The 26,153-nt window shown below is 36.6% G+C and overlaps 1 protein-coding gene across 1 annotated transcript in view; it reads left to right on the plus strand.

Moving 5' to 3' along the window:
- Nucleotides 1-2,218: 2,218 nt before the first annotated feature.
- EIF3H (eukaryotic translation initiation factor 3 subunit H) overlaps nucleotides 2,219-26,153 on the plus strand; it is a 95,778-nt gene continuing 71,843 nt past the window's right edge. The window contains exons 1-2 of the mRNA XM_004431125.3: nucleotides 2,219-2,387; nucleotides 25,263-25,419. Of these exons, the coding sequence (XP_004431182.1) occupies nucleotides 2,256-2,387; nucleotides 25,263-25,419 (289 nt within the window). The 5' untranslated portion in view covers nucleotides 2,219-2,255. The remainder of the gene's footprint in view (nucleotides 2,388-25,262; nucleotides 25,420-26,153) is intronic.

Here is a 26,153-nt window from a genome sequence, read left to right on the forward strand (position 1 = left end):
TCAGAGTCTTCTTTTGTTTGCTTTATAAATCAGGGGTTTAGTGGTACTTTCTGGGAGGAATAGGGAAAAATATTTCTACTTCATCTTCCCAGAAGAAGTCTGGATTTTGAATATACTTTTAAGATGGAGCGTATAGGATGGATCAACATAGGATATGAGGGAAACAGAGGAGTCAGAGATGACTCCAAGGGTTTTGGTCTTACCAACTAGAAGAATAGAGCTGTCATCAAACGAGATAGAGAAGACTGGGGGAAGAACATTTTTTGGGAAGGAGGGGTGGTATTTGAGCTCAGTTTTGGAAAGCTTAAGTTGGAAGTGCCTGCTGGACATTTAAGTGGAGACGCTGAATAAGCATTGGACATGCTGGTGTGGAGTTCAGTGGAGAGGTCTGAACCTCTGTGATATACATTTGGGAATCATCAGCCTATGCACGGTCTTTAGGGCCTTGAGAGTGGATGAGATCACCATGATAGGGAGTAAAGATAAGGGAATGAAGATGTACAAGGACTGCACTCTAGCGCTGTTAATATTTAAATGTTGGAGAAGGGTTGAGAAATCAGCAATGGTGACTGAGAAGAAAGGAGCAGCCAGTGAGACAGAAAGGAAACAAGGAATCCAAGTGAGGGAAGTGTCATTGCTTCTAGGCCCTTTCTAGTTAGGGTGATCATATTGATTTCCTATTTCAAATGCTACTTCATGAGTCTTCTATCTCCCTCTCTCTCTCTCTTTCTCTCTCTGTATTTCTACCTCTTGGCTCTGGGATGCTTCATGCAGAGGGCCCACATGCACTATCTTGGTTCAGATTAAAAGAACTCCTGTAGTGTGATTAGTTCACATGACTGGAAAATCATAGTAGAGTATTTCTAAGGACAAAAAATTGCCAAGATATTTTAAACTTTACTTAGTAGTTTTATTAGTGGTAATGTTGGCATTGTAATTTTGAAACAAAACTATATTATATATGTTGTAGGATAAAGCAATTAGTAAATTTATTATTGTTTGTAAGTAACCTAGGTGTTTTCTGATGCTCATCATTCCAGCTACCCAATGATAGGCCTCCAGCTCTGGTTCTCACAGGAGGGATTTTCTTTCTTCTTCTTTTTGGTTATCTTCCTATTACTGATTTGTGGTAAAATTCTACTACAATCAACCTTCAATACTTCTAAATTTGTGGAGTCTTTACTGTGGCCCAGGATGTGGTCTATTTTGATATATATTCATGTGCACTGGAAAAGAACGGATATTAACCTTTTATTTTGTATCATTAGGAATTTGTCAGGTGTAACTCTTTCTGTTCCCAGATCATGATACAACACAGGACACCACCGACAAAAACAACAGAAAACTTCAGAGCAGGATATGCCCTTCCTTGGTGTAACCACTTTGTCAGTTCTGCATAGATATTTATTGAATGAGTAAACGTTTCAAAAGTGACGAATAGAGAAAATGTCATTTGGAAGCAGAGAAAGAATGTTTTAAATCCCTTATTTAAAATGGTTTTCTAAAGCTAAGTATTCTTTTAAAGACTTGAAACATGTATTTCAGAGAACCTACATCATAACTCAGTGTGATTTTTAGGGAATACGTTCTGCATCATCCTTCAACACTTTACAGAAAATGACTTCTTTGGTACTTTACTCAGGTAAATCCTACATGAACCTAATAGCAAGAAAGGGCTATTAGTTCTGGGGATGCTTATTAAAGTTCCCATGTTTTAAGTAATTTCTGTATAATCTGTCTCTAAAGACCGCTAACTAAAATTACATAAGACAAGCTGCAATATCAGATCGCCACTATTGAACAGAATGACGTTGGACAATTCACGTCACAGTTTCCTAACACGTGTAATGGAAATTAGTACAGCCCTTCGTAGTTTACAAGATTTTTTTAATTAAAAAAAAATTAGAAGTGAAAGCATTTTTACGCATGAGACGCTAGAGAAATACGAGCTATAATGCTATTATGATCAACTGGCTAACGGACACTGACTAAACATAAAATAGAAAACATTTTAAAAAGTCTACTTTTTCTTAAAACATTCAACGGGGGACCAGTCGCAAACGCACACTGCGCATGCGCAAAGGATTCCTTCGGCGACATAGGCTAGGCTAGAAAAAAGAAGGGAGGCGGGGCTCCAAGTCATCCTTTCCTCTCAGCTCCGCCCCTCGATCGCCGGGCGGCGCTTGTCGTCAAGTGACGTTGTACTTCCGCTTCCGGTTACTCACGTTTCTCTCTCTTCCTGTCCGGCTGGAAAGATGGCGTCCCGCAAGGAAGGCACCGGCTCTGCCGCCACCTCTTCCAGCTCCGCCACCGGCGCGGCAGGGAAAGGCAAAGGCAAAGGCGGCTCCGGAGATTCGGCCGTGAAGCAAGTGCAGATAGATGGCTTGGTGAGTGGAGTTCTGTCTCCCCAGGCCCACGTGGGGAGCGCAGTTCCCAGCCCAGTCCCGCCATCCGCGCTTCCAGGCAGCTTTTTCTCTGGGCTTAGTGAGGCTGGGCCAAGGTTTTCCCCTAAAATTCTCCTCTTTCATCTTCACATTTTGTTCGGGTGACGTGACAGCCTTCGCTGCCTTCGGGGTGGGGGGTGAGGGCTGAGAAAGGGGATCGGGGCTGGGGTTGTGACAGATTCTTGGGATCTTGTTTTGAGATGCTTGGGAGAAGGGCTTTGGAGCAAGACTTCTGGAGACAAGTAGGTGACGGAGGTGAAGGGAAGAATCTGGGGTTCGAGTTGAGGGCTTCTGCGAGGGGAGAGTAAGGGAAACTTTATTGCTTCTCTGCTGGAATCTGACATTTCGGACTTCCCAAATGGAGATTTACTTTGTAGCCACTCTTGAGGCTGTGTGTCAGCGCTACACGTGAAACCGCATGATTGCAGTGAACGTCTTTTATGTTGGTTTCTCCTTTCCGTGTCTCTGAATGTTGGCGTGCCCAAGGATTTGGCTTTCTGCTTCCTTGTGTCTAGTCTCTGCTTGACATAGCGCAACAAAGTATAAAAGCACACCTCTGGAGCCAGAGTGCATGGTTTGAATCTCAGCTCTCAAATTAGCTGAATGATGTTGGGCGAGTTACTTATTCTCTTTGTACATTCTTTTCTTCATCTGAGTTGTTTTGAGGATTAAAATTGGCTGAATATGTGTCAATAACTAGAACAACGTCTGAGACATAGTAAGCTACCGTTTTATCTTAGCTGTTGTTACTGTGTGTAGTAGTTATCGGAGTAGTCTCTCTTTAAGGTATTCTCGTCCCTTCTGGTGGCTTTAAATATTATTTATATTCTCATAACTCCTAGATTTATACTTTTGGCCAGACTTGGCTCTCGAATGCCGCTCTTGAGTACCCAGCTGCCTGCTTGACATCACTATTTGGCTATTTTACGGGCACCTTAATTACAAATTGAACATGTCTAAAATAAAATTACTGACTTCTCCCCCTCATTCCTCTCTGCCCCTCATTGGTCTTACCTCAGTCTTTCCTGTCTTAGTAAGTGGAACTACCATCTATCCATTTGAACAAGTTCGAAAACCTAGGTATTAACCTACAGTTGTTCTTGTTTTTTGTCCTCAACATCCAGTCCCTCAGCAAATCCTGTCGGTTCCACCTCCAAAATATATCAAATTTAGCTGCTTCGCATTTATATGCCACCTGCTATGTCCACTTACAGTAAAATACAGACTTCTTACCACAGTTTAAGGTCCTGCTACTCTTGTCTCTTTCTCCAAACTCACTTCATGCTTCTTTCTAGGCTCCAATCACAATGACCTTTCAGTTCTTTGTTTTCTCTGCCTGAAATACTCTGTCAAATATTTTTTCCTTCTCAGTGGCTTCTTTTGATCTTTTAAGTCTCGGCTTGAATGCCACCATCTCAAGAAAGACTTTGCCTAACAACCTTCTTAAAAGTAGACCCCTTGCCACCACTCTCCATTACACCACCCTATATTTCCTTCATAGCATTTTTCACTGCCTTTAACTGTCTTGTTTGTTTTCTTGTTTTTCTCCCCCACCAGGATGTAAGCTACTGAGGGCAGGCAGGGACTGTGCTTTTTCACCTGTTATATTCCATACTGAACCCGTTAACTGACATAGGATAAATGAACGAATAACAGATTTCATTTTATTTTTGTACTGTTCCTAGTTCATGTCTTGGTATCTTCTTTTATAGATTATTCTAATGGCATTTTGTGTTGTTCTCTTAGCCCTCTTAAGTCCATCTTTCATACTTTTATTAAAACATTCACTTAATATGAAAGTTCAGATCTTGTCAGCTTCCTTCCTGACGTGTTTTCAGTGAGTTTGCGATGAATTCAAGGCCCACCAAGATGTTGTCTTTGCTTTTGTGTTTAGGTTTATTTCCTACTGTTTCCAACTTTCATAGGAACTGTACATTCCAGCCGCACAGGACTGTTTGGTTAGCCTGATGTTTAATCACATTTGTTCCTGGCACCTTGATAGTGGCCAGGACCAATTTTTCTTCTTGTATTCTTGAACTTTTCCTTTCCTACCTTTGGCCCTGTTTCATCAATTCTTCTGTATCTTTAATATTACCTTTTTCTTAATATATAAACATTGTCAGGACTTTCCCATGTTAAAATGTTCAGCTCTGTCTCTTTTTGCTTAGCATTCTGTGTTCCGTTCTTAGTCTCCATTTTTTCCCTTTTGAAGTCAATGTTTAGAGAATCATCTATGTTTGTGGTCTTCCATTTTTCCTTTAAGTCACTGCTGTTAGAATCTGCCACCACCAGCTCCCTGACTTAGTTTTTAAAAAGATCATTGATAGCGTTAGCAAAGAACTGTAAAAAGTATCAAAATATATATGCAAAATAGTGTCTATAATGCATAATTTAAATAATCACAAAATAAACATCCAATTACCTGCCGTTCAACTTGAGAAACAGAACATTACGAATATCTTTGAAGCCCTTTCCACCATTTCATTTTTTCCTCCCATCCCTTCTCCCTACCATATTCTCACTACTGTGAGCTTTGTTTCAGTCATTTTTTTGGTTTTCTTTATAGTTTCACCACAGAGTATTCCTAAACAGTTTGTTTATCTTTGCCTGTTTATATTAATAAATGTGAATGAAATTTGAATTAAATCATAGTATATGTTCTCCTGTGTCTTAAGTTATATATATATATGCATATCTCACACTGTGATTTTGCAGTTAGTTTGTTCTAGAGTGAGTAGCTGTAATTTGTTTTTCATTTATTTTCATTACTATATAGCGCTTCGTTTTATGAATATAACATAATTTTCCTCATCTGACTGTTAATGCACAATTAGATGGTTTGTTTTCCTTGTGTGAAATAGTCTCTCTCAATAATCTTTAAATTACCTGTTCCACTAGACTTGTCAATGTGTTTTTTAATGTACCCTGTACAGTCAGTGCTCACTATATCCTTTTGGAATGGAGGAGTGGATCTTCATTGTAGTCATGTGGTCTCATTGCTCCTAGATAAGATCAAGCTAATTCTTCCTGTTGAACTTTTTGTGTAAGACCCACCTTGTTCCCCTAAACCAGTGTGACTCTTACCTTTCTTAGGTACATCATACCTTTGAGATGGTCCATGGCCTCACTTGGTAGCTTGTTAGAACTGCAGAAAACGGTATTTCAGAATCTCAAGCCCGTCCCCTGACCTACTGTATCAGGTGGTTTATAGTGTATTAAAGTTAGAGGAGTGCTTCTCTGGTCCACATTGATCTCTTCCTTTCTCTGAACTTTTTATGATGACAACTTGTATGGCTTATCTTGGCATGTGATTATATATTGTTAATTAATGGTTTACTGTTTATGTATATTTCCTTTCTCACCAAGATGACAATCTGAAAGCTACAGTATAAAACATTTGTATTTTCCACAGTTCCAATGTTTAAAACCCATTACCATTGAAATTTATTCCCTTTTAAATTTTGTTTTCCCTTTTATGTAAAAAGTTATCTTGTTGTTTAAAATTGTCAGCTACCTCATTCCTCCTTTACTGGAAATAAAGTGGAGTGTGTTGTTAAAAATGAAAAAGTCAGAGTTACATATACTTTTTTGTCATTCAGGTGTCAGCTCAGATGTCACCTTACAGGGACTTTCTGATTGATCTAAAGTGTCTCCATCAGCTTACTGACCCTTTTATCACCCTGTTGGCCCTTGTTACTATCTGAAATTCTCTTATTGTTGCTTGTTTGTCTTCTCGCACTAAAATATCAACTTCCTGAGAGCAGGATCAATGTCAGGTTTGTTCACTGCAATATTTACAAGTGTCTAGAACAGTGACCAACGCGTAGAAAGCACTCAGATATGTGAGTTAATTAATACACAGATTTTCTTGAAAATGAATCATGAGGAAACTGGGTTAGTAAGTGCTTTGTAGAAATTAATAGTGTGTTGGTGGGAAAAGAGCACAGGAGTAAGGCTAGGAGACCGGTTAGCTTTATAAACTTTCTCATATTTCTTAGTCTTTTTAGGCGTCCATGTCTTTTCTTTAAAAAAGTCACTAATGTTAGTTGAACACATGCTATTTACAAGACCCTGTGCAGGAAAGTTTGGTTAGATCATGTCTGATCCTCACAACGGCTTTGAGGGTAGATATTATCTCTGCCTTCCTTACCTAATGGTTATTCAGATCTAATGAGAAAATGTTGGTGGAAGTTCTTTGTGAACTGAAATGAATAATTCAAATTTGTGAGGGGCTTATACTAGGCTATGATGTATCACTGTATATATATAATTTTTTGTGTGTGTGACGAAGATTAGCCCTGAGCTAACATCCATTGCCAGTCCTCTTTTTTGCTGAGGAAGATTGGCCCTGGGCTAGCATCCGTGCCCATCTTCCTCTGCTTTATATGGGATGACGCCAGAGCATGGCTTGATAAGCAGTGCATTGGTGCGTGCTGGGGATCCAAACCTGTGAACCCCGGGCCACCGTAGCAGAGCACGTGAACTTAACCACTGCGCCACTAGTCCGGCCCCCACCGTATATATTTTTTGTGACACTATATGAAGTTGTAGAGTCTAGATAACAGCTTGTTAAACTCTGTAAAATGGAAGCTCTTGTCTGAAACCCTAGTCTCAAGTAGAATATAGTTTGGCCTTTTATTTTAACGTTTTAACAACAACAAAATTGTATGGCTCTTGGCTCCTTCTTTCAGTTTTCTGACTTCAGTGGAGAATAAATAAGTTGCTTCACATGTGTGAAGATTTCAGTCAGATAACTTGAAGATCTGTCCAGCACTAAAACTTTTACATTTTAGCCATTTTTAATTATAAATCTTTCTGAAGTATATTACATAAATTTCTCTCTTTAGTCAGAGAATATTGAACACATATTGAAGTTTTGATGATTAATACTTATTGTTAAGAACCTAATTTATTGCCACATACTGGACAGGCGTCCTCAAGAATCCTTGGGGTATTTACTTCTGTGTATTTCTGTAATCAGTGTCGCCTGTCTTTGAATTTTAGATGCCTTGAGTAATTATCTTTCTAGTTGGCTGCCTTTTTTTTGTTGCTGCTGTTGTTAAATTTATCTGTCTTTTACCACCTTGATTTCCAGCTTTTCATTTGCTATGGATAAAAAACTAGATAAGTAGTCTTGTTAGCATTATTTCTAACATGAGACTAAGTACACTCTGAATGAGGATTAAATTAAGTATGCAGTCTGAAATTTTCATTGCTTAGTTATATTTTTTGCTTTGGCAAGCGAGCTGTTACTGCTTATAAATAATAGCTTTATATAGTAAATAAAAACATTTGACATACATTATTATATCTTAGATAGGAGCTCCAGGAGCAGATGGAACCAGTATTAGCTGGATTATACGTATGATTTGGTCACTCATAGAAACTGAATGGCTTTTCAAAGACGCAAAGCAAATCTGTTTTAGAGCTTGAACTCAGATCCCATCTTGCTATCCTTGATTCATTCTGCTTTCCATTGTTATAGCTGCTTCACACATTTTAAGGACTCAATAGATGTTAATTCTTATTATGTACCAGATACTGTTCAAAGTACTTGATATTTGTTAGAGCATTGAAGCCATATAACAATTCTTTGATGTAGGAATTATTATCATCCCCATTTTACAAATGAGAAAACGCAGGTACGTATAGATTATGTGACTTGATGAATGTCAGGATGGGGGAAATAGAAGTAAAGGTGTTCACAAAATAATTAATCCAGTGTTCCTTACTCAAGGATCAAGAATTGTTTGCCAAAACTTAGACCTCTTACAGACTGATAACTTTAAAATGTACAAGAAAGCTAATATATCAGAATCTTTGTATTTAATAATCTGTCATATTCTAGGAGATTAGTAGCTAAAAAAAATCAATTTAGTAAATCTTCTCAAGTTTGGAAACAGGCAACCTTTAGCCTATGGGTCATACAGATTAAGATATTGGGGAATCAAGACTGAAGAAAATAAGAGGTATATTAAGGAGAATTAGGAGGAGTACCGGTAGGTATTCCTAAGTGAGATAGGTTAACAGCCTTCAGTAGGCAAACCTAGGTCCATCTGACTTTTCCATCTCAGGATGCTTCCAAGATTTGTATAACCCTGCAGACCTCTTGGGTATTGTTCCTTTCCCTTCAGGTGGGAGGGCTTATTGAAATCCATTGCCTTTTTTAAAAAAAACTTTTTGACAGTGCTTCCTGTATATATGGCATGTAAGCCAGTGGTGACAAGCTATATTAGTGTTGTTCTTTATACCTATCTTGGGGTAATTTAAAGAGCCCAGCAAACACAGCATTTTTGTGGAGGAGATGATTTAATAAATCAGTTAGCATGTCTGGGCCTTAGTTTCTTTTTTTGGTGAGGAAGATCAGCCCTGAGCTAATATCCATTGCCAATCTTCCTCTTTTTGCTGAGGAAGATTAGCCCTGAGCTAACATCTGCGCCCATCTTCCTCTATTTTGTATATGGGATGCTGCCACAGCATGGCTTGATGAGCAGTGCGTAGGTCCATGCCTGGGATCCGAACCTGTGAACCCCAGGCTGCTGAAGTGGAGCGTGCCAACCCAACCACTACGCCACCAGGCCGGACCCTGGGCCTTCGTTTCTTATGCTTTAATATGAGGATAATGCATGGTCTTTCTATTGAAATAAATACAAGTTTAATGTATATAATTTCCTATTGATGTTTAATCATTGTCAATAACAGTTTTAGTAGTTGATATTGATTTTAACAATTGGTGTTAGTTACAGTGAGATTCCTAACTGCATGCTTTACCAAGTAAATGGAATGCAATGAAAAATTTCAACTTTAGTTTTTGCAGCATATCTGGTCTAGATGAAATGGCATACATTACTCCTCAAGTGCCTATTTTAACTTAAAAGGTGTGGGTGCATAGTAGGTATTTTATATTTTATATCAGATTAGTGGTTTCTTACCTTTTGCTTTCTTGTCACCTTTGACTTCAACTAACTCCTATATAATTATAAATTGTGATCTTCTGCTTAATATCCAGGATTTCATGAGTTTGGTTGAGCAACTCCACGTATTTTAAGTCTTGGCAGCATTCTTCTGGACTTTTAACTCAGTCGTAGCCCAGATATTGGGGAGAAAAGCCTCTACAAAGCATTAGGCTTTGCAGAGGGTCTTTGCCAGTTCTTATTTTTGTGGTCAAATAGTCTCAGTTATACTTTACCAAGTCTACTTTAGGTAGTTTCTTAGATGAAAGCCTCTGATTTCACCACTTAACGAAAACTTGGTTGCATTTGTTTTTCTCTTAGAAATTAGTTCTTAATTTTGTTTTTGTAAAATATCATTTAAATTATGGTACTTGGATATTATTTCACTTGGCAAAATAAAGAGAAAATAATACTTAAAGGGAAAATAGCTGCATTTTTTCCTGAAAATACTATTTCTAGAAGATCATTCCATAAAATGGTTATATCCTGTAAAGATTAGACTTAATAGCAAAGTACAGAGTAATTTACATATCCATCGATTTGATGACAAACTGTACTTGTTTCATCAAAACTGAAAGGGCTGAAATGGATACTAGTGTATGCAAGAGTAGTAGTCTGTATTTTTGTTGATGCTGGTACCAAGCCCAAGCATACAAGAAGAAAAATCAATTCAGCAAAATAGTGGTAATTCAGTATTAACTTAGTCACAATATAAAACTTTTTTACCCTTTGAGTCTGAATGTCAGCTATATTTTGGCATAACATTTCAAGATTTTATTTTCCTCCTAAATAGTACCTAGCACCACAGGTATTCATTGTATCCTGATGATTAATATGAGATTTTGTTTAAAGTATAAAATAACTTTTATACTTTCTATCCCTATCCCCAACTAGTTTCGTTTGATGTAAATAGAAAATGTTTGCTCATCCATGGGACAATAGTAATGTGTAATAAATTATGATTTTTTAAACAAAAACAATATACATTCATTATAAGAAAAGTTTGGAGAAATCACTAAAAAATCACAAAGAAAATTAGTTTATAAGCTCGTAACATGAGGGCGGGTAGCACCATTAAGATTTTGGGGTTTACTTTTCTGGTGTTTTTCCTGTGTTTTAATGCATACACACAGTTGAAGTTAATGGGTTAAAGGTTATGCTTGTTTTTGAGCATTTTAAGCATGTTGCCAAATTGCTCTCCAGAATAGTTGTATGGTCCAGTTTACTTTCCCACCTACAGAGTATTGGAGTACTGTTTCTTGGCACCATTGCCAACTGAAAGTTATGATTTTAAAAAATCTGAGTCTTTATTTTTAAAATTAAGTATGCATGTTAGTATGCTTGTTACAATGATTCAATTGAGTAAATATTTCCTGTCCCTTAGTGATATCACCATCTGCCCAAGTCACCCAGGCTTCTGGTATCATCTTTGTTCCTTAGGGTTTCTCTTGGATTCTCTTAAGATCACTTACTTGGTTTTTGTGTTTATAACTATTGTCTGCACTATTCATTTCTTGCTTTCCTTTCTGAGCTTCCAAACACCTCATGTGACTGGTCTTAACAGATTCCATTTTGTGCTCCGCCATCACACACAGTGCTGCTGAGTAAATAATCAGCTTCAAGGACAGCTGTAGTCCTAGAACACAAAAACCCTTTCGAAAATCCCTGTTACACAAAGTAAAATCGAACTCTATAGCCTGATTTTTAACATCTTCTTTACCTTTTGTTTTTAGCCTCCAAATGAGGGCTTGCAGATTCTGTTTTGAAGTTTGCTTTAAGGGTAGCCTTTAAAACAATTAAAACCAAAATCTTTTCCTTTTGGATAGAAGAAAACTCCTGTTTCACATATTGTGCAGAAACGGATAGACTTCACTTTTGTTCCGAAGGACCTCTTGAGAAAGAAGGTTAATAATTACCTTCTCCTGGGATTATTATGGTATACTTTTTATACGGGAAAACTGAAGCTCTTTAAATTTATTAAACCTATTTAATTAAACACAGCCATCACACTGGGTACATATGCTACGCAAATCAAAAGGCAAGAAAGAGTAGGTAGTGAAAAGAAACTCACTTTCATTCCTGTATTCAAGCACCCTCTTCCCAGAGGCAATCACAATTAGTCTTTTTTAGTGTTTCCTTCTGGACCTATTTTAGCAAGCCCTGCCTCCTTTTAAGGAAGCAGAAACAAACTAATCGAAGCACCCCCAAATCACCTAAAGGCCTTCCAATTAAGCAGTGGTCCATGCTCCTGAATATAAGAAACTTAAAATTTGTTAGAAGTAGATAGCTTATAACAGTTTTGAAATTTTTTTGTTTCATATGAGATAGGAAATGAATTTTGTTCCAGCTAAGCCTTTTTATCACGCGTTTTACTTTAGAACAATTACCTTCCAGCTACACATGGTAAAATTTGCAGATTGGTTATATATATTGAGTGGGTAAAGTAAAACGTTAATGTTATAAATGAAACACCCTTATCAGTTAACATTTAATCGTGGTTATACATTTGTATGTTTGATTACGTCATTGTACATTCTCGTGACTAATTTTTATGATGAAAGCAGTGCTGTTCTGTTGAATTTCTTGAGGCTGTATTACCCTTCTCGTTTTCCCAACAATTATTAATTAATTTAACTTTAAAACTGGGCCGTCAATGAGCATTAGATCCCAGAGAATAATAATGAAATATGCTCTTTCAACTGCAATATTATAGAAGTGATATTGATTAAGTATATTGGAGCATTGTAACTAATCCCATATGTTTCAAGAGCAAAATATCTTTTTTTTTTTCCTATTGAAGTTACTTAAATTTCTTTCACATCAAAACTTAACAGCAATGATTTAAATCCTATTTATTGTTTGACTCAGACAGTTTTGAAATGGAACTCCTATCCCATTTGAGCCATAAAATGTGTTAAATTTAAGACTAATGCTGCTTTCAGCTTTTTGAATTTACATTTTGGCAATAACTACCTTCTTTGTTCAGTGTTAGAAAAAGTGATCTAGGCTTAACCAAATAAGAAAACCGCCAAGTTCACAGATCAGTTGGTGAAAGAAGCCAGAATTAAATGAAAGTCTAGGTATTGACTTTACAGAATATGCTAAGGGAAGATTCTGTGGCATTACAGTTTCTTTGAAACTAAAATTCTTCTACAGTAATAGCTGGTCCTTGACAGTGATTGATGTGAGAAGTTCAGGCTGTGGACCTTACCTCCCAGAATCTATAAGACTGGAGTAAAGCCAGCCAGGAATCATGCATCCTGCCTGACCTCTTCTCCAACTGGCCGGCAACTGGTGCTGTTGGGGCTCTGCTTTTTTATTTCAGACTTTTAAGAAACTGTTAGAGTGGATCTAATCTTTATTTTTAGCAAGGATAATGGTGTTTTTGAAGAAACTTACACACACACACGTATACACACGTATTTTGAATAAACCAATTTAGTCTCTTTAATGAGATTTAATGAGACTTTTTAATGCAGATTTAAAAAGTCTTGTCCTGAAACCCTGTGGTATTGGTTGTTATAAGAGATCTGGACCAGCTCTAGGTCCAGATGACTGATAAATCTTAACAAAAATGGACGTTTGGTGTCAGGTGATTGATTTTTAATAAGTTATATTTATGTCATATTAGACTGAAAAATCTCTGAAGAATAGACTCTGAACACTCTGGGGAGACAAATATCAGTACCACGAGGGTACCTGGCATATTCTGGTCACTCACTAAATATTTGTTGGCTAGGTGGATGGATGAGTGAAGGAGATTAGGTGAAACATTTATTGTAATAATAGTAGTTGTAACAGTAGCTGAATTTAGTGAGGATTTACTAGGCACTGTGCTAGTAAAGCGCTAGGTGCGTTGGCTGGATTATTTTTTAATCCTTGCAACAATGCTATGAGATAGGTACTGATTTATCTCCACAGAAGATAGGTGAGGCTAGGGTGAGTAAGGTAACTTGCCTAAGGCCAGAGAGCTGGCACTCAAGGCTTTATTTTGGATTCTAATGCCCAGCCTTTCAACAGGTACGCTATACGAGTTTTCTGTTTGTACAGATCAGAAATTCACATTTGTGTGTTTACTCATAAGAATTAATTTTTAAGCTTTTACTGAAGTTTTCTTTCTCACTTGAACATTATTTTTTCACAAAGACATAAAGATTAGTTGTAGAGTTACTGTGTACAGTAACAACAAATGGAAGACAACAGAGAGAGGTTTGAATGTTGGGGCTTTAGCTGGGCTCACTCACTGGGTAAATAATTCACTGTTTTACCTCTGTTTTATAGAGCTTGCAACACAAAGTGGGCTTCTGCTGCTGAAATAAGTTTATTTTTACCCTTCTTAAAAATACAGTGTTCAGAAGAGAATCAAAACTAAGGGAATAGTGGTCTGACTCCCACTGAGGAGTAGGCCTGTCCTCTCCTATAGAAGCAGCAAGGGGGGGGTGGAGGAAACTGTGGGCTTGATAGCCACACAGTTTGGAGTTCACATCTATTGAGATACTGTTATGTTTCAAAAGACATATCAGGGACATAAATTAAAAAATGTTTAATGGGGGCCGGCCCCGTGGCTTAGCGGTTAAGTATGCTCGCTCTGCTACTGGTGGCCTGGGTTCGGATCCCGGGCGTGCACCGACGCACCGCTTGTCCGGCCATGCTGAGGCTGCGTCCCACATACAGCAACTAGAGGGATGTGCAGCTATGACATACAACTATCTACTGGGGCTTTGGGGAGAAAACGGAAAAAAAAAAAAAAGGAGGAGGATTGGCAATAGATGTTAGCTCAGGGCCGGTCTTCCTGAGCAAAAAGAGGAGGATTGGCATGGATGTTAGCTCAGGGCTGACCTTCCTCACACACACACACAAAAAAGTTTGATGATGAAGACTGAATGTCCAACTTCTGGAGTTGGGAGAGAACTATCTGCCTGCTTGATGTTACAGGTTCTGTAAAGCAGTGCAACCCGAAGTGTGGGATCTGGTTTGTGAACTGCTTTCTGGTCCGCATGAGACAAGCGCAGGATTGAGACTGTTGAGAAACTTGATAGCAGTTTGATACTGCTGTGATAGCCAAGCATGTGATCCCTGGGCTTCTATTTTCTCTGTTTAACAAATTTCACTTTTCTAGTAAGTAATCTTTATTCTTTTAATAAAATATTGCTCTGTGATGGACTGGAGGAAAATGAGCTCTTCACTACTGATAGCTTGAGAAGCACTGTTATATTTTCATACCTATTTTAACTAATAGCATCTTCCTATAACCAGAGTATAATGATATTTAATAGAACCATATCTAAAATACTGTGATCACTAAATAGCACTAGATTTGCTTTTTCTGACTATTAGTGGTAAAACATTTTAATAATTTCAGCATTTCTTTATTTGTGAGCTGTTTAAAAAAATAAATAGATTCAGTGTTTGCTTATTCTAGGTGCACAATACAGGTTGCAACCTCTGAGCATTCCCTATGAACTCAGCTTATAAAGAAAGGTTAAAAATGATAGATGATATAGTTTACAATTTAAAACTACTTATGTCCCTAATCATTTAACTGGGATTTCGGCAGATCCTTTTTATGTCTGTCACAGGGACAGTTGGAAACCTGCTGCTTTTCTTGGTGAAGATTTATTGCAATAAGTTTGCACAAAGTTTGAGTTGATATTTTGCTGATTTGTAATTGGCTTAGGTTAGGCTTCTCTTAAGCAGATTTCTCTGCTTGTTGAAAACAAGTCTGTATGTTCAGAAGTTACCTCTGTCACGTTGATGGTGTGTACATGTGCATATTTTCTGGTAATTTCTATATGTGTGTGCAGTGACACCTGTGAATAGAGTTGAAGAGTAACCATATCAACAAGAGATTAGAATTTAAAGTTAGCACGTGCTCAGGCTTATAGCGTCTGTTTTCTTTTTCTTCTCCTTTCAGAGCCATTTAACTGTGCTTCTTTCAGCCCATGTTTCCTGACTTACCCAAAAAAACATTGTAAAATCAAGATATAGTTTTTCCACATCATTCCGTCAACTCAGTAGCACTGTCAAAAAAGGAAATTAGGGGCTGGCCCGGTGGCACAAGCAGTTGGGTGCGCGCGCTCTGCTGCGGCGGCCCGGGGTTTGCTGGTTCGGATCCTGGGCGCGCACCGACGCACCACTTGTCAGGCCATGCTGTGGCAGCGTCCCATATAAAGTGGAGGAAGATGGGCATGGGTGTTAGCCCAGGGCCAGTCTTCCTCAGCAAAAAAAGAGAAGGATTGGCAGATGTTAGTACAGGGCTGATCTCCTCACAAAAAAAAAAAAAAAGGAAATTAGTTTGTTGTTCTTTGTGAAACTCCATGCAGTAAATTGCAGTAATCGCTGTATTTTAAAATCTTTTCACTTAATTTTTTATTTGTTGTTTTTTGAGTTAAAAACAAATACATCCTTATTATAACTAAGTAAATAATACAAAGGTTCATAAAAAAAAAGTATGTCCTTCCACATCATTCTTGTTTATACACATAAAATCATAATTGCATGTATATAATAGGTTTTTATTACTATTAATTTTTAAAACTGTTTCTAACTCTTTGTGTGTCATGGGTCTCCTTGGGAATCTGACGAATGCCATGGACCTTTTCTCCACGAAAATGCCCTGAAGTACATAGACACAAGATATTGCCTATGATTATAAGAGGTTCTTAGATCTCTTCAAATTCATCTGTGGCTTTCAGGTTTGAATGTTTGCTTTTATGGCTTATATACTTTGAGAAGTATACTTGTTAATGTAGAATTTTGGATAGTGTGGATTTTTTTAACCATGTCTTTTTTTAGGGAGGAGTGGTACACATTTAAACATTTATCAATTTGTGGTGAATTAGTTTTTTTTTTTTTTTGAGGAAGATCAGCCCTGAGCTACCACAGATGCCAATCCTCCTCTTTTTTTGCTGAGGAAGACTGGCTCTGAGCTAACATCTATTGCCAGTCCTCCTCTTTTTTCTCCCCAAAGCCCCAGTAGATAGTTGTACGTCATAGTTGCATATCCTTCTAGTTGCTGTATGTGGGACGCGGCCTCAGCATGGCTGGAGAAGCGGTGCGTCGGTGTGCGCCCGGGATCCGAACCCAGGGCGCCAGTAGCGGAGCGCACGCACTTAACCGCTAAGCCACGGGGCTGGCCCCTGAATTAGTTTTATATAAGCACATTTTTTTACATAACTGAAATTGTCTATTAATTACATAATTAATCTCATTAAATTCCAAAATACTTTAAAATAATAGAAAAATTCTAAATGTTATACTTCTTTGACTTCTAAAACAATACAATTTAATTTATTCTTGATTACCTAGACTTATTATAAACGGCAATTATTATAAACTTAAGTTCGTATATTGATATATAATTATATATTATACATAATGTAGGGATATAGTAGCAGTTCTTAACCTACTTGGACCTTATGGCATTTCAGGGGAATCTTTGAACTCTGAAATTGAAAGTAAAATTGGGAGTGGGTGCATATATGAATTGTTTGTTCATCAGAGTTTTTAGAACGTATACTGTTTTTTAAAGATAAGGTATTTATACACAATAAAATCCGCTCATTTTAAATGTACAGTTTGATGAATTTTAGTAGTTGTAAACAATTGTATAATGGACACCAGAGTCAGGATGTAAAATAGTTGTGTCACCCTGAAGAGTGTTCCCTTCTGTGGTCAGTATCCTCCCCCTCATGTTGGCCCCAGGCAACCACTTAACAGCTATAGTTTTGCCTTTTTTAGAATTCCATACAAAAGAAATCATATAGTACATAACATTTTGTTTGACTTCTTTTACTTACTATAATGTTTTTGAGATTCTTCCCTGTTGTGTGTATTGATATTTGTTCTGATTTATTGCTGAGTAGTATTCTGTAGAATGGATATACCGCAATTTGTTTATCCGTCTCTGTTTGGTGGACCTTTGGGTTTCTTCCAGTTTTTGGCTTTTATGAATAGTGCTACTATGAACATTTGTGAACATGTTTGGATATGGGTTTTTTTTTTTTTTTTATGGATATGTTTTTATTTCTCTTGAGTAAATTCCTAGGCGTAGGAATTTGGGTCGTGTAGTAAGTTTATATTTAACTATAAGATACTGCAATTACTGTTATCTGCCTTTCACCAACAATTTTCAAGGAGCTCTAGCTGTTTGGAAAGGTCTCAGTTTCTACTTCTCTGATTCAGACAAGTCCAAGACCTCTGTCCCCAGGACAGAGATTGGGTTGCAATCCAGCTCCTAGCTGTTGGGGATTATATCTTGATATACCTTTGGGCACTGCTACATTAACTCACAGGGTTAATGCTCTGGTTGTGAGTTTTTTCTTCTAGCTTGGTTGACTGTCTATTTCATCTTTTTAGAAATTCAGTTTATTCAATATTTCTACATGTACATAGGAATAGAGGGGGTTGAGGCACTTCAAAATGCAAGGCCTGGAAGTCCCACATATATTTCTTAAATAGTTTACTATTTAATTCTGAATTTTATTAGAGTTGCTACCTTTATTAGAGGAATTTTGGGTGGTAGCTTCATAGACAGTGTTTATCAGGTAGAGATTGACCCTGACAGTGGTATTAGAAATATTGCTGATTAAAAGCCATGGTAAATCTTTTATGAAAGGATTTTATTAATATACAGTGTTTCATAATTCATCAACAAAAATTATGAAATTGATAGTGTTGAATTAAGTAATGGTATCTTAAGATGTAACTGTTTCTGCCAGTATTATGAAATTGATAGTGTTGAATTAAGTAATGGTATCTTAAGATATAACTGTTTCTGCCAGTAGATGGGTTTATTATTTATATACCACTGCCTTGAGTAAAAGCCTGAAAGTGTACCACTCCCACCCTAGTGTTCATCCATCTCTAAACCTTTCTGGTCCCCTACAATACAACTTGTATACTTTATGAAAAGTAAATATTAACATTTTTATTTACAAGATTTAAAATCTATAGTTGGCCAGTGTTCTCTTCACCCAGGTCTTCATAGGGCTGACTGCTTGTTCTTCAGTTCTCTACTCAGGTGTCATCTCAGAGAGAGAGGCCTTTCCTGGGTCACCCCAGTTAAGGTGACCTCCTCATTCAGTTCCCCTATTTATTTTCTTCATAGTGCTTTTCACAATCTGCAATCACATTAATTTTCTTAATTGTCGTTCTAGGATAGTGGCTCTTTAAGTGTGAGAAGCCCCAACACTTTTTTAGAGGGTCTCCAAGGTCAAAATTATTTTCATAATAATATTTAAACATTATTTGTCATTTTTACTCTCATTCTTTCATAAGTGTTCAGTGGAGGTTTCTAGATGCTACATGACGTGTGATATAAAAGATTGAATGCAAAAGCAGATATGAGCATCCAATTGTCTTTTGTTATACTAAACCTTAATAAGACTTACAAAAAATTTAAAAGTGTCCATTCTTCTATTATGATTAAAATTTCTTTTTGAAAATGTAAATGTTTTACAAAAATGTGAAAGTGTCATTTTTGTATCCTGATTAACTTTTTTTGTTTGGGAAAATATTTCTCATTAAAATGTGATTTATGTTAGCATGTAATGCATTTGCTATTGTTGTTTTTAAGTGAATAAATATTTTGAACATTTTTCAGTTTGAATGTCTAGTATGTAAATATCAGTATAAAGGTTCTTTGGGGTCCTCAATAATATTTTAGAGTGTTTAAAAGGATCCTATGACCAAAAAGCTTGAGACTTGCAGTTCTAAAATTTGAGCTCCTTGACGGTAAAGACCTTATGTGTCTAATTTAGTTTCATATTCCCAGGGCCTGGCAGAGGTAATTGGCCTATAGAAGTTACTCAACAAGTATTTAGGTGAATGGATTAATGAGTGAACGAAAGAAGCTGAAAATAACAGAAGTCTGGTGATTCTGTGCAGGACTTCCAAATCTTTCTGTAGTAACTGGTCATATTTGATTGAATGATTGATGATAGAAAATTATCCTAATTCAATGGAAAGCACAATCTTTATTTTGGCCAGATTAAGTTGTTTCCTGCTATGGAATTGAAAGTTTTTGGTATTGATTTTGATGGAGAGGTTTTAGAGATTCTGCTAAGTCTTCCTTTTTAGGAAAGATGGAAGATTTTCTCCATCATGCTTATTAACTTTTTCAAATTTTAGGTTTATTGACTTCTGGTGTAATTAATTTATTTGGATATTTTAGATTGTTAATTATATTTTATCCTATAATATTGAGAATAATTTCTTAGAAGTTAAATCCTTTGTTGCTTTTACCCTTTTGGGCAAAGTTAGGTTTTCATTTTTTTTAAAAGCCAGACATTTAAAAAACTAGTGTTGTGTTCATTAGAGATTACAAAATAGTCTGCTTTGGTCTTTCAAATTGTCTGCACTGAATAATAAACAGTAGTAGGAAAAAATGGTTCCTATAGGGTCTTTTCAGCAGATAGGACATCTGTTTACTATCTCACCAGTTGGAATTCCTTGCTGAGATCTGCCCAACTTGAAAACATCCAAACCTCAGAAAGCTGGGAGATGGTTCTAGCGATAGCTGACCTTCAGAGAACAATTCTTACTGTATAGGGCAAATCAAGTAGGTTAATAAGCATTTAGACCCAGAATATGACAAAGTTTGGGAGGTGTAGAAGAATTTGGTAATTGAGGGTTCTGTTGACCAGTTTGTTTCCATTCCTCGAGGCATAATTTATAGAAGAATCTTCATTTACCCACTAATTCATAGGATAAAGGAACTTGGTCGGCACTAAGCAGTCTTAAATATGGGGTCAAGCCTTAAAGCATAAGTCTTATTCTGCTACAGAATACTTGAATGCTTCTCAGATGGATTGCGGGCGTTACCTTTTCTCTCTTTTCTATACTGTAGAGATTCTTCCAAGTAGGGCTTGAGTTTTTCTTATTAGGGCGTGATATTTATACTTTTATAAATTAAATGTTCACTTTTAGGTCTGTATTTCTCAGTGTCCTGACTTTTCAGCAACACAGGGAGTCTTAAAACAGAGGAAAGGAAACTTGTGGTTTAACAAGATGTGTGTATTGCAGTCACCCGAGGAGTTACAACAAAACAAAACGGAAAGGAAGGCTGGTCCATACTACCTCATTAAAAGTTGGAATGAAGTAAGATGTTAGAATCACCTGGAGAACCTAAAAACAAAAATGGAAAAAACCAAAACCAAAAAAAAACCCAACCCAATAAAGGAAGCCCAGCCCAGATAATTAACTCTGAATTTCAGGGGTTAGGTCCAGGCATCAGTATTTTTAAAATACTGATGGCTCTAATATGTAGCCAGGGTGAAGACCTTTCTTCATTTATTTATAAAAGGTCCTCAGGTCGTTTTGATAAGCTGAGAACAAGTGCTAGGGAGTTGCCTGAGTATGTGGGATCATTTGTGACGCTTATAAATAAAATATAGGAGTATGTTTTTATTTTGGAGAACTTTTAAGCTTTCTATGTATCTGTTTTTAAAAGTAAGGACAGGGAGCATGACATCAATAAACAGGATTAATTAAAAATATTATCAGCACTATTTTATGGACAGAGGCATGTGGGTGGCTGGAGGGAGAGAAAATGAAAGACGGACGAGCATGACTGAAACAGGACTTTTGTGGAGGAACATTCCCATCTTGTGGCTTGTGAGAATAGTGCTGTTAAAGATTAAAAGCTGTATTGCATTCTTGCAACTAATGGTGGTTTCCTGTTGATGCTACTTCTAGTGATCAGGGCACAAAAAATTTGACCACCAGCACCATTTCCTCACAGTCTTTTGCTGCCTGACCCTGTAATCCTACACTGAACTTTTCCTCCTACTCCATGAGCTCTGCTTCTGCAGCCTAGTTACAGGGACTTCTTCCAGAGCTGTTGCCACTGCATTCTGTTTCAGCCTTGTTATTATAAACACGTTTGGAGTACCTGGTTACTCAGTTATTGTGAGGTAGTTAAAAGAATCTTGGAGTCAGAAGTCAGATCTCACCTCCCTAATTTAATAATTCTATGTCAGATTATCTCTGTTTGCTTATCTGTAAAATGGGAAAATAATGTTACTGATTTCATAGAGAGGTTATGAGGATTAAATGAGTAATTGCACATAAGACACTTAGTGGAGTGCTTCACAAATAAGTAATAGGTAAATGTTTTCCATTCATTCCTTCAGCAATTATATTTTGAATATCTTTTATGGGCCAGTCCCTCTGTTGGGTGTTGAAAATGTGGTGAGTAAAACATTCCTTCATTTTTATAAGAACACTTAAGAGGGGAAAACCATGTGCCTAACATGGATTATGTGTCACTGATAGATACCAATAATCTATGGAATGTTTTTATATATATAGCAAATTCTTGGTTATTTACATAGAATACCAAAAGGCTGTATGTCAGTTAGTTCTAATCAAGAATTTCCTTTTGACATCTAAATGGCTCCTACTCTCAAGTTTGTAATGCAGTTCCACTACATTATTTTGTGTGTGTGTGTGTGTGTGTGTCTGTTTGCGTGTGTGTGTGAGGAAGATTAGCCCTGAGCTAACATCTGTGTCCATCTTCCTTTATTTTGTATATGGAATGCAGCCACAGCATGGCTTGATGAGCGGTGTGTAGGTCCACACCCAGGATCCAAACCTGTGAACCCTGGGCCACCGAAGCAGAGTGCACAAACCTAACCACTACGCCACTGGGCTGGCCCTACATTATTTTTTGAACTAAAGAATTGAGATTTTAGTGTGAACATAGGAGATAGGAAGGACATAAAATTTCAAAATAAAGAATGAGTCAGCTTGGTTTTGATAAAAATAGTTTTTTAATTTTTTTTCTGAATGCTTAATTCATCAGATTATATTAAAATGACAAGATTATAAATATTAGAGTTGGAAATTATTTTAGTGATCACCAAACTTTTCCTGAAGGCTGTCTATTTTGGACAGCCTTAAATACTAGAGAGAATTCATCATTAAAATTGAAATCTTTCCTGAAACTATCACCTGTGGTCCTTAGTTTGCCTTTCTTTCTTTCTTTTTTTTTTTTAATTTTATTTTTTATTATTTTTATTTTTTTATTTTTTTATTTTTTTATTTTTTATTTATTGCAATAACATTGGTTTATAACATTGTATAAATTTCAAGTGTACATCATTATACTTCTATTTCTGCATAGATTACATCATGTTCACCACCCAAATACTAATTACAACCCATCAAGACATATCCTGTAGTGCCTCACTATTTGAAAAGTGCTTTTTGTGATTATCTCGAGCCTGGAGAGAAATTTGAATTCATTGAATTGGTCCTCATCACAGAGTTTTAAGGTTTCTCTCTTATAGTTACCCCTTTCTGTGTATACTTATCCACGTTGATTGTTTTTAGCAGATAGTTAAGCCACCGTGCTTTTCTGTCTCTCAGTTGGGTACTGTTAACTGGTAAATTTTCTCTTTGGTCATCCTAGAGAACTGGATATAACAGGTCAGCGATGTTGAAAAGAGTGAGATAATTTCTGTTACTTGGAGCACTGTACTTCTGTTGATGCTGTATAAAATTGCATTGACTCTTTGGGCAGGCAAATCAAGCTACTGTGATGTATGGTTACAATCCACCCCCACCCCCGCCAATCCCTTTACAATTCACTTTTGTTAGAGTTAAGACAGTGTTTTAATATAAGATATTTTTAAACTGTGATAACTCATTTTTAAATAGAATTTTTTTTCTCATTCCTGTTTTCTTTGTAAAAGGCAATAAGGTTATTTTGGCCTGGCTTCTTTGTGAAACTATGCTGGCTCCTAGTCACCAGTACTCCTTTTTGCACACCTAGGAACCAGCTGTTTAGGAATCAGTTCTAGAATTTGTCCGAATATCTACATTAAGCTCATATGTCTTCTAGCATGTCTCATTTAACTTTGATTTCCATGGTGTTTCAGCGATCTCATTAATACAGTTAAGTATGCAGGAATCTAGGTAACCTAGACAAATGGTAGGTGTGTTTGTAATAACTCTTTATCAGTTTTGCTTATCCCCTCTTAGTCATCCACGTTTCTTCTATTTTTTAAGTACGAAAATAATTGTCCTTGGCAGAGGCAGGTTAAATAGGAGTTAAATAGTTCTGCTTTCTTTTTATTGACAAAATCAGTAATATTGAGCATTTATTATGTGGCAGACCCTGTGCAAAATATTTACTATACATCTCAGTTTTAACAGTCAGTAATGCTTTGAAGCAGCTCCATTTTGCAAATTAGAAATCTAAGACTTAGGAAGATTAAATAGCTTTCCCAAGGTCACAGCCAGTAAATGCTGGAGCTGGAGCTCATACCCATACCTGCAAGACTCTTAAAGCCCATTTTGTGCCTTTCAAGAAGTGGAAAGATCTTTTATATAGGGATGGGTAAGGTTTGCGCACTTAATTCATTTCACCTTATTGAAAGTCTGCCAATCTTATCAGTTGGTGTTCTTCCGCGTTAGGCTCTTTTCCCTGCTAACTGCTTGCTACTCTTAGGAGATCTGGATCTTATTGATATAAAGTCTTTTGGGTCTATTCATCACAAAGCCTTTGCTTCATGTCTGTTACTGACTTGTTTTAATTATTAACTGAGTTACTGATATGAAAATCATCTCCTTGTTATTAAAGTATACACACAAGCTTTGGATTTTGACTTGGTTTAAATCTTGGCTTTACCACTTCCTGGATGTGTGACCTTAGCCATTTACTTAATTTCTCTGCTTTGGTTTTCTTATTTGTAAAATGAGTATAGTAATGCCTTTCTCCTAAGGTAATTGTGAGAATTATGTGATTTTGATAACACATGTAAAATATTTAGAATATTGCCTGGCTCATAATGTTTAGTAATTGTAACCTGTTGTTATTAACTGATTATTGATGATTAATTTCTATCAATAATCTATTTGTTTTAAGTGAAACACTAATCAATAAAATACTAATAATCATTTTATTGTTAGATTTATTTTTCCCTATGAGAACTTTCCATTATATTTTAGATTGTGTTATCCTTTAGTCTTCAGGCCATGGGCTTATACTAAACACTACTGCTACTATTAATAAATACTGTGTGTCAATCACTGTTCAGAACACCTACTAATCTCACATTGTAGGAATTCATCTTATTGATTACTGTTACTGTGAACTTTTAAATGAATTGACTGTTCAACCATGCATGTTACCTCTTTATTTTTATGAAAATATTAAAGGAGAGAGTAGTACAAGAGCTGGTTATTCCATTAGAGGTTGTTTGATGTACTCTTCACATTGAGGAAAATTAGCTAGTGCTGGACACTAGGTTCTCTGTATTAGGTAGTGCTGGAGACTAGGTTCTCTTTGTGTCCTCTGTTACCAACCAGATTCTTATTGGATACATGTTCCCATTGTTGCTTTCTCTGACTAATGAGATACTCTGTTCGGGAACCATCTTGAGACATTGAGAATTTGTCAGGGGGTTCTACTTTCAGGCGTCCAGATCATTGAGGTCTTTATCTCTGTCTTGTTGATGGTTTTGTCATCTATGTCAGCAAATTATTTTCCTGTTAACAAAGGTTAACAGGATCACTTCCTCTGTAATAACCTCAGGTTGAGGTGATATTGTTTGATGTGACTGAAGGAACTCCTGGAGGCTATACCTTTGGGGTACCTTGACCTGAAGGTCATCAGTTGTTGTGTGTGGATATTAGTGAATCTTCAGACTCCAGGAGTTTCAGATGTACAGTTAGAAATGTGTGAGCTTTATTATTCCTGTAAGGGTAAAGGGAATGATTTGTAAGAAATTTGATAGTGCTATTATATAATTTTGTGGTTTTTGCAAACTCACTAGTGTGGTTTATGTGTTTTTTCTTTGAAATAAAGAAAATATAAACAAAAAGAATGGTTTTTAAGCTCCCTTCTGTATTTTTTTAGGTGGTATTAAAGATAATAAAACATTATCAAGAAGAAGGACAAGGAACTGAGGTGGTTCAAGGAGTGCTTTTAGGCCTGGTTGTAGAAGATCGGCTTGAAATTACCAATTGCTTTCCTTTCCCCCAGCACACAGAAGATGATGCTGACTTTGACGAAGGTAAGAATACTCATCTCAAATGTGCCTTTGCAGTGCACACAAATGGTTAATACAATTCTCACAGTAACCTTTGATAATCTGTTACAGGGAGTCTGTCAGGCTAAACTAGTTCATTTGATTTCTGAGTTTCTTGAAAAAATTATACAGATTCTCTGAAATGAGGATTTATGTGAAAAATTTTATTAGTTTGGCCTTTACTTATTTGGAATTCGTGATTGAGATTTTAGTATTTTTGATGAGCTGTGCTGATGTTACCTTTCTCGTTATGAAATCAGCTTGCCAGATAACTTACATTATAATGGACAGGAAACATGATGATGTTTCCAACACCCACTTCTTTCTATAGTATTTAACTTAAACAGTGTTTGAGAGATGATTTGAACTGTCTACTTCAGACAGAAGACTCTCTTGAAGTGTTTCAGGAGCATTTTATTTTTGTGCTACAGGTGTAATTGCTTTGTTAGCAAAGGCCAATAGTAGTTGACAGCTCACATCAAAGGCCGAGGTCAGCATCCTAAAAGATTTACAAAAATTTTAGTTGAAAATGATTTCTTGCTTGTCTAAATTCTCAGGGCTCATTTTCTATGTAACTTTTATTTTTTTTATTGTGTTAAAAACACATACCATCTTAACCATTTTTAAGTGTATAGTACAGTCAAGTCATGTTAACTATATGCACATTGTTGTGCAAACTTTTTTATCTTGCAAAAACTGAAACTCTGTATATCCATTGA

Source organism: Ceratotherium simum, chromosome 23 (genome assembly GCF_057802395.1).
Source record: "Ceratotherium simum simum isolate JZ-2026a chromosome 23, ASM5780239v1, whole genome shotgun sequence".
Classification (NCBI taxonomy): domain Eukaryota; kingdom Metazoa; phylum Chordata; class Mammalia; order Perissodactyla; family Rhinocerotidae; genus Ceratotherium; species Ceratotherium simum.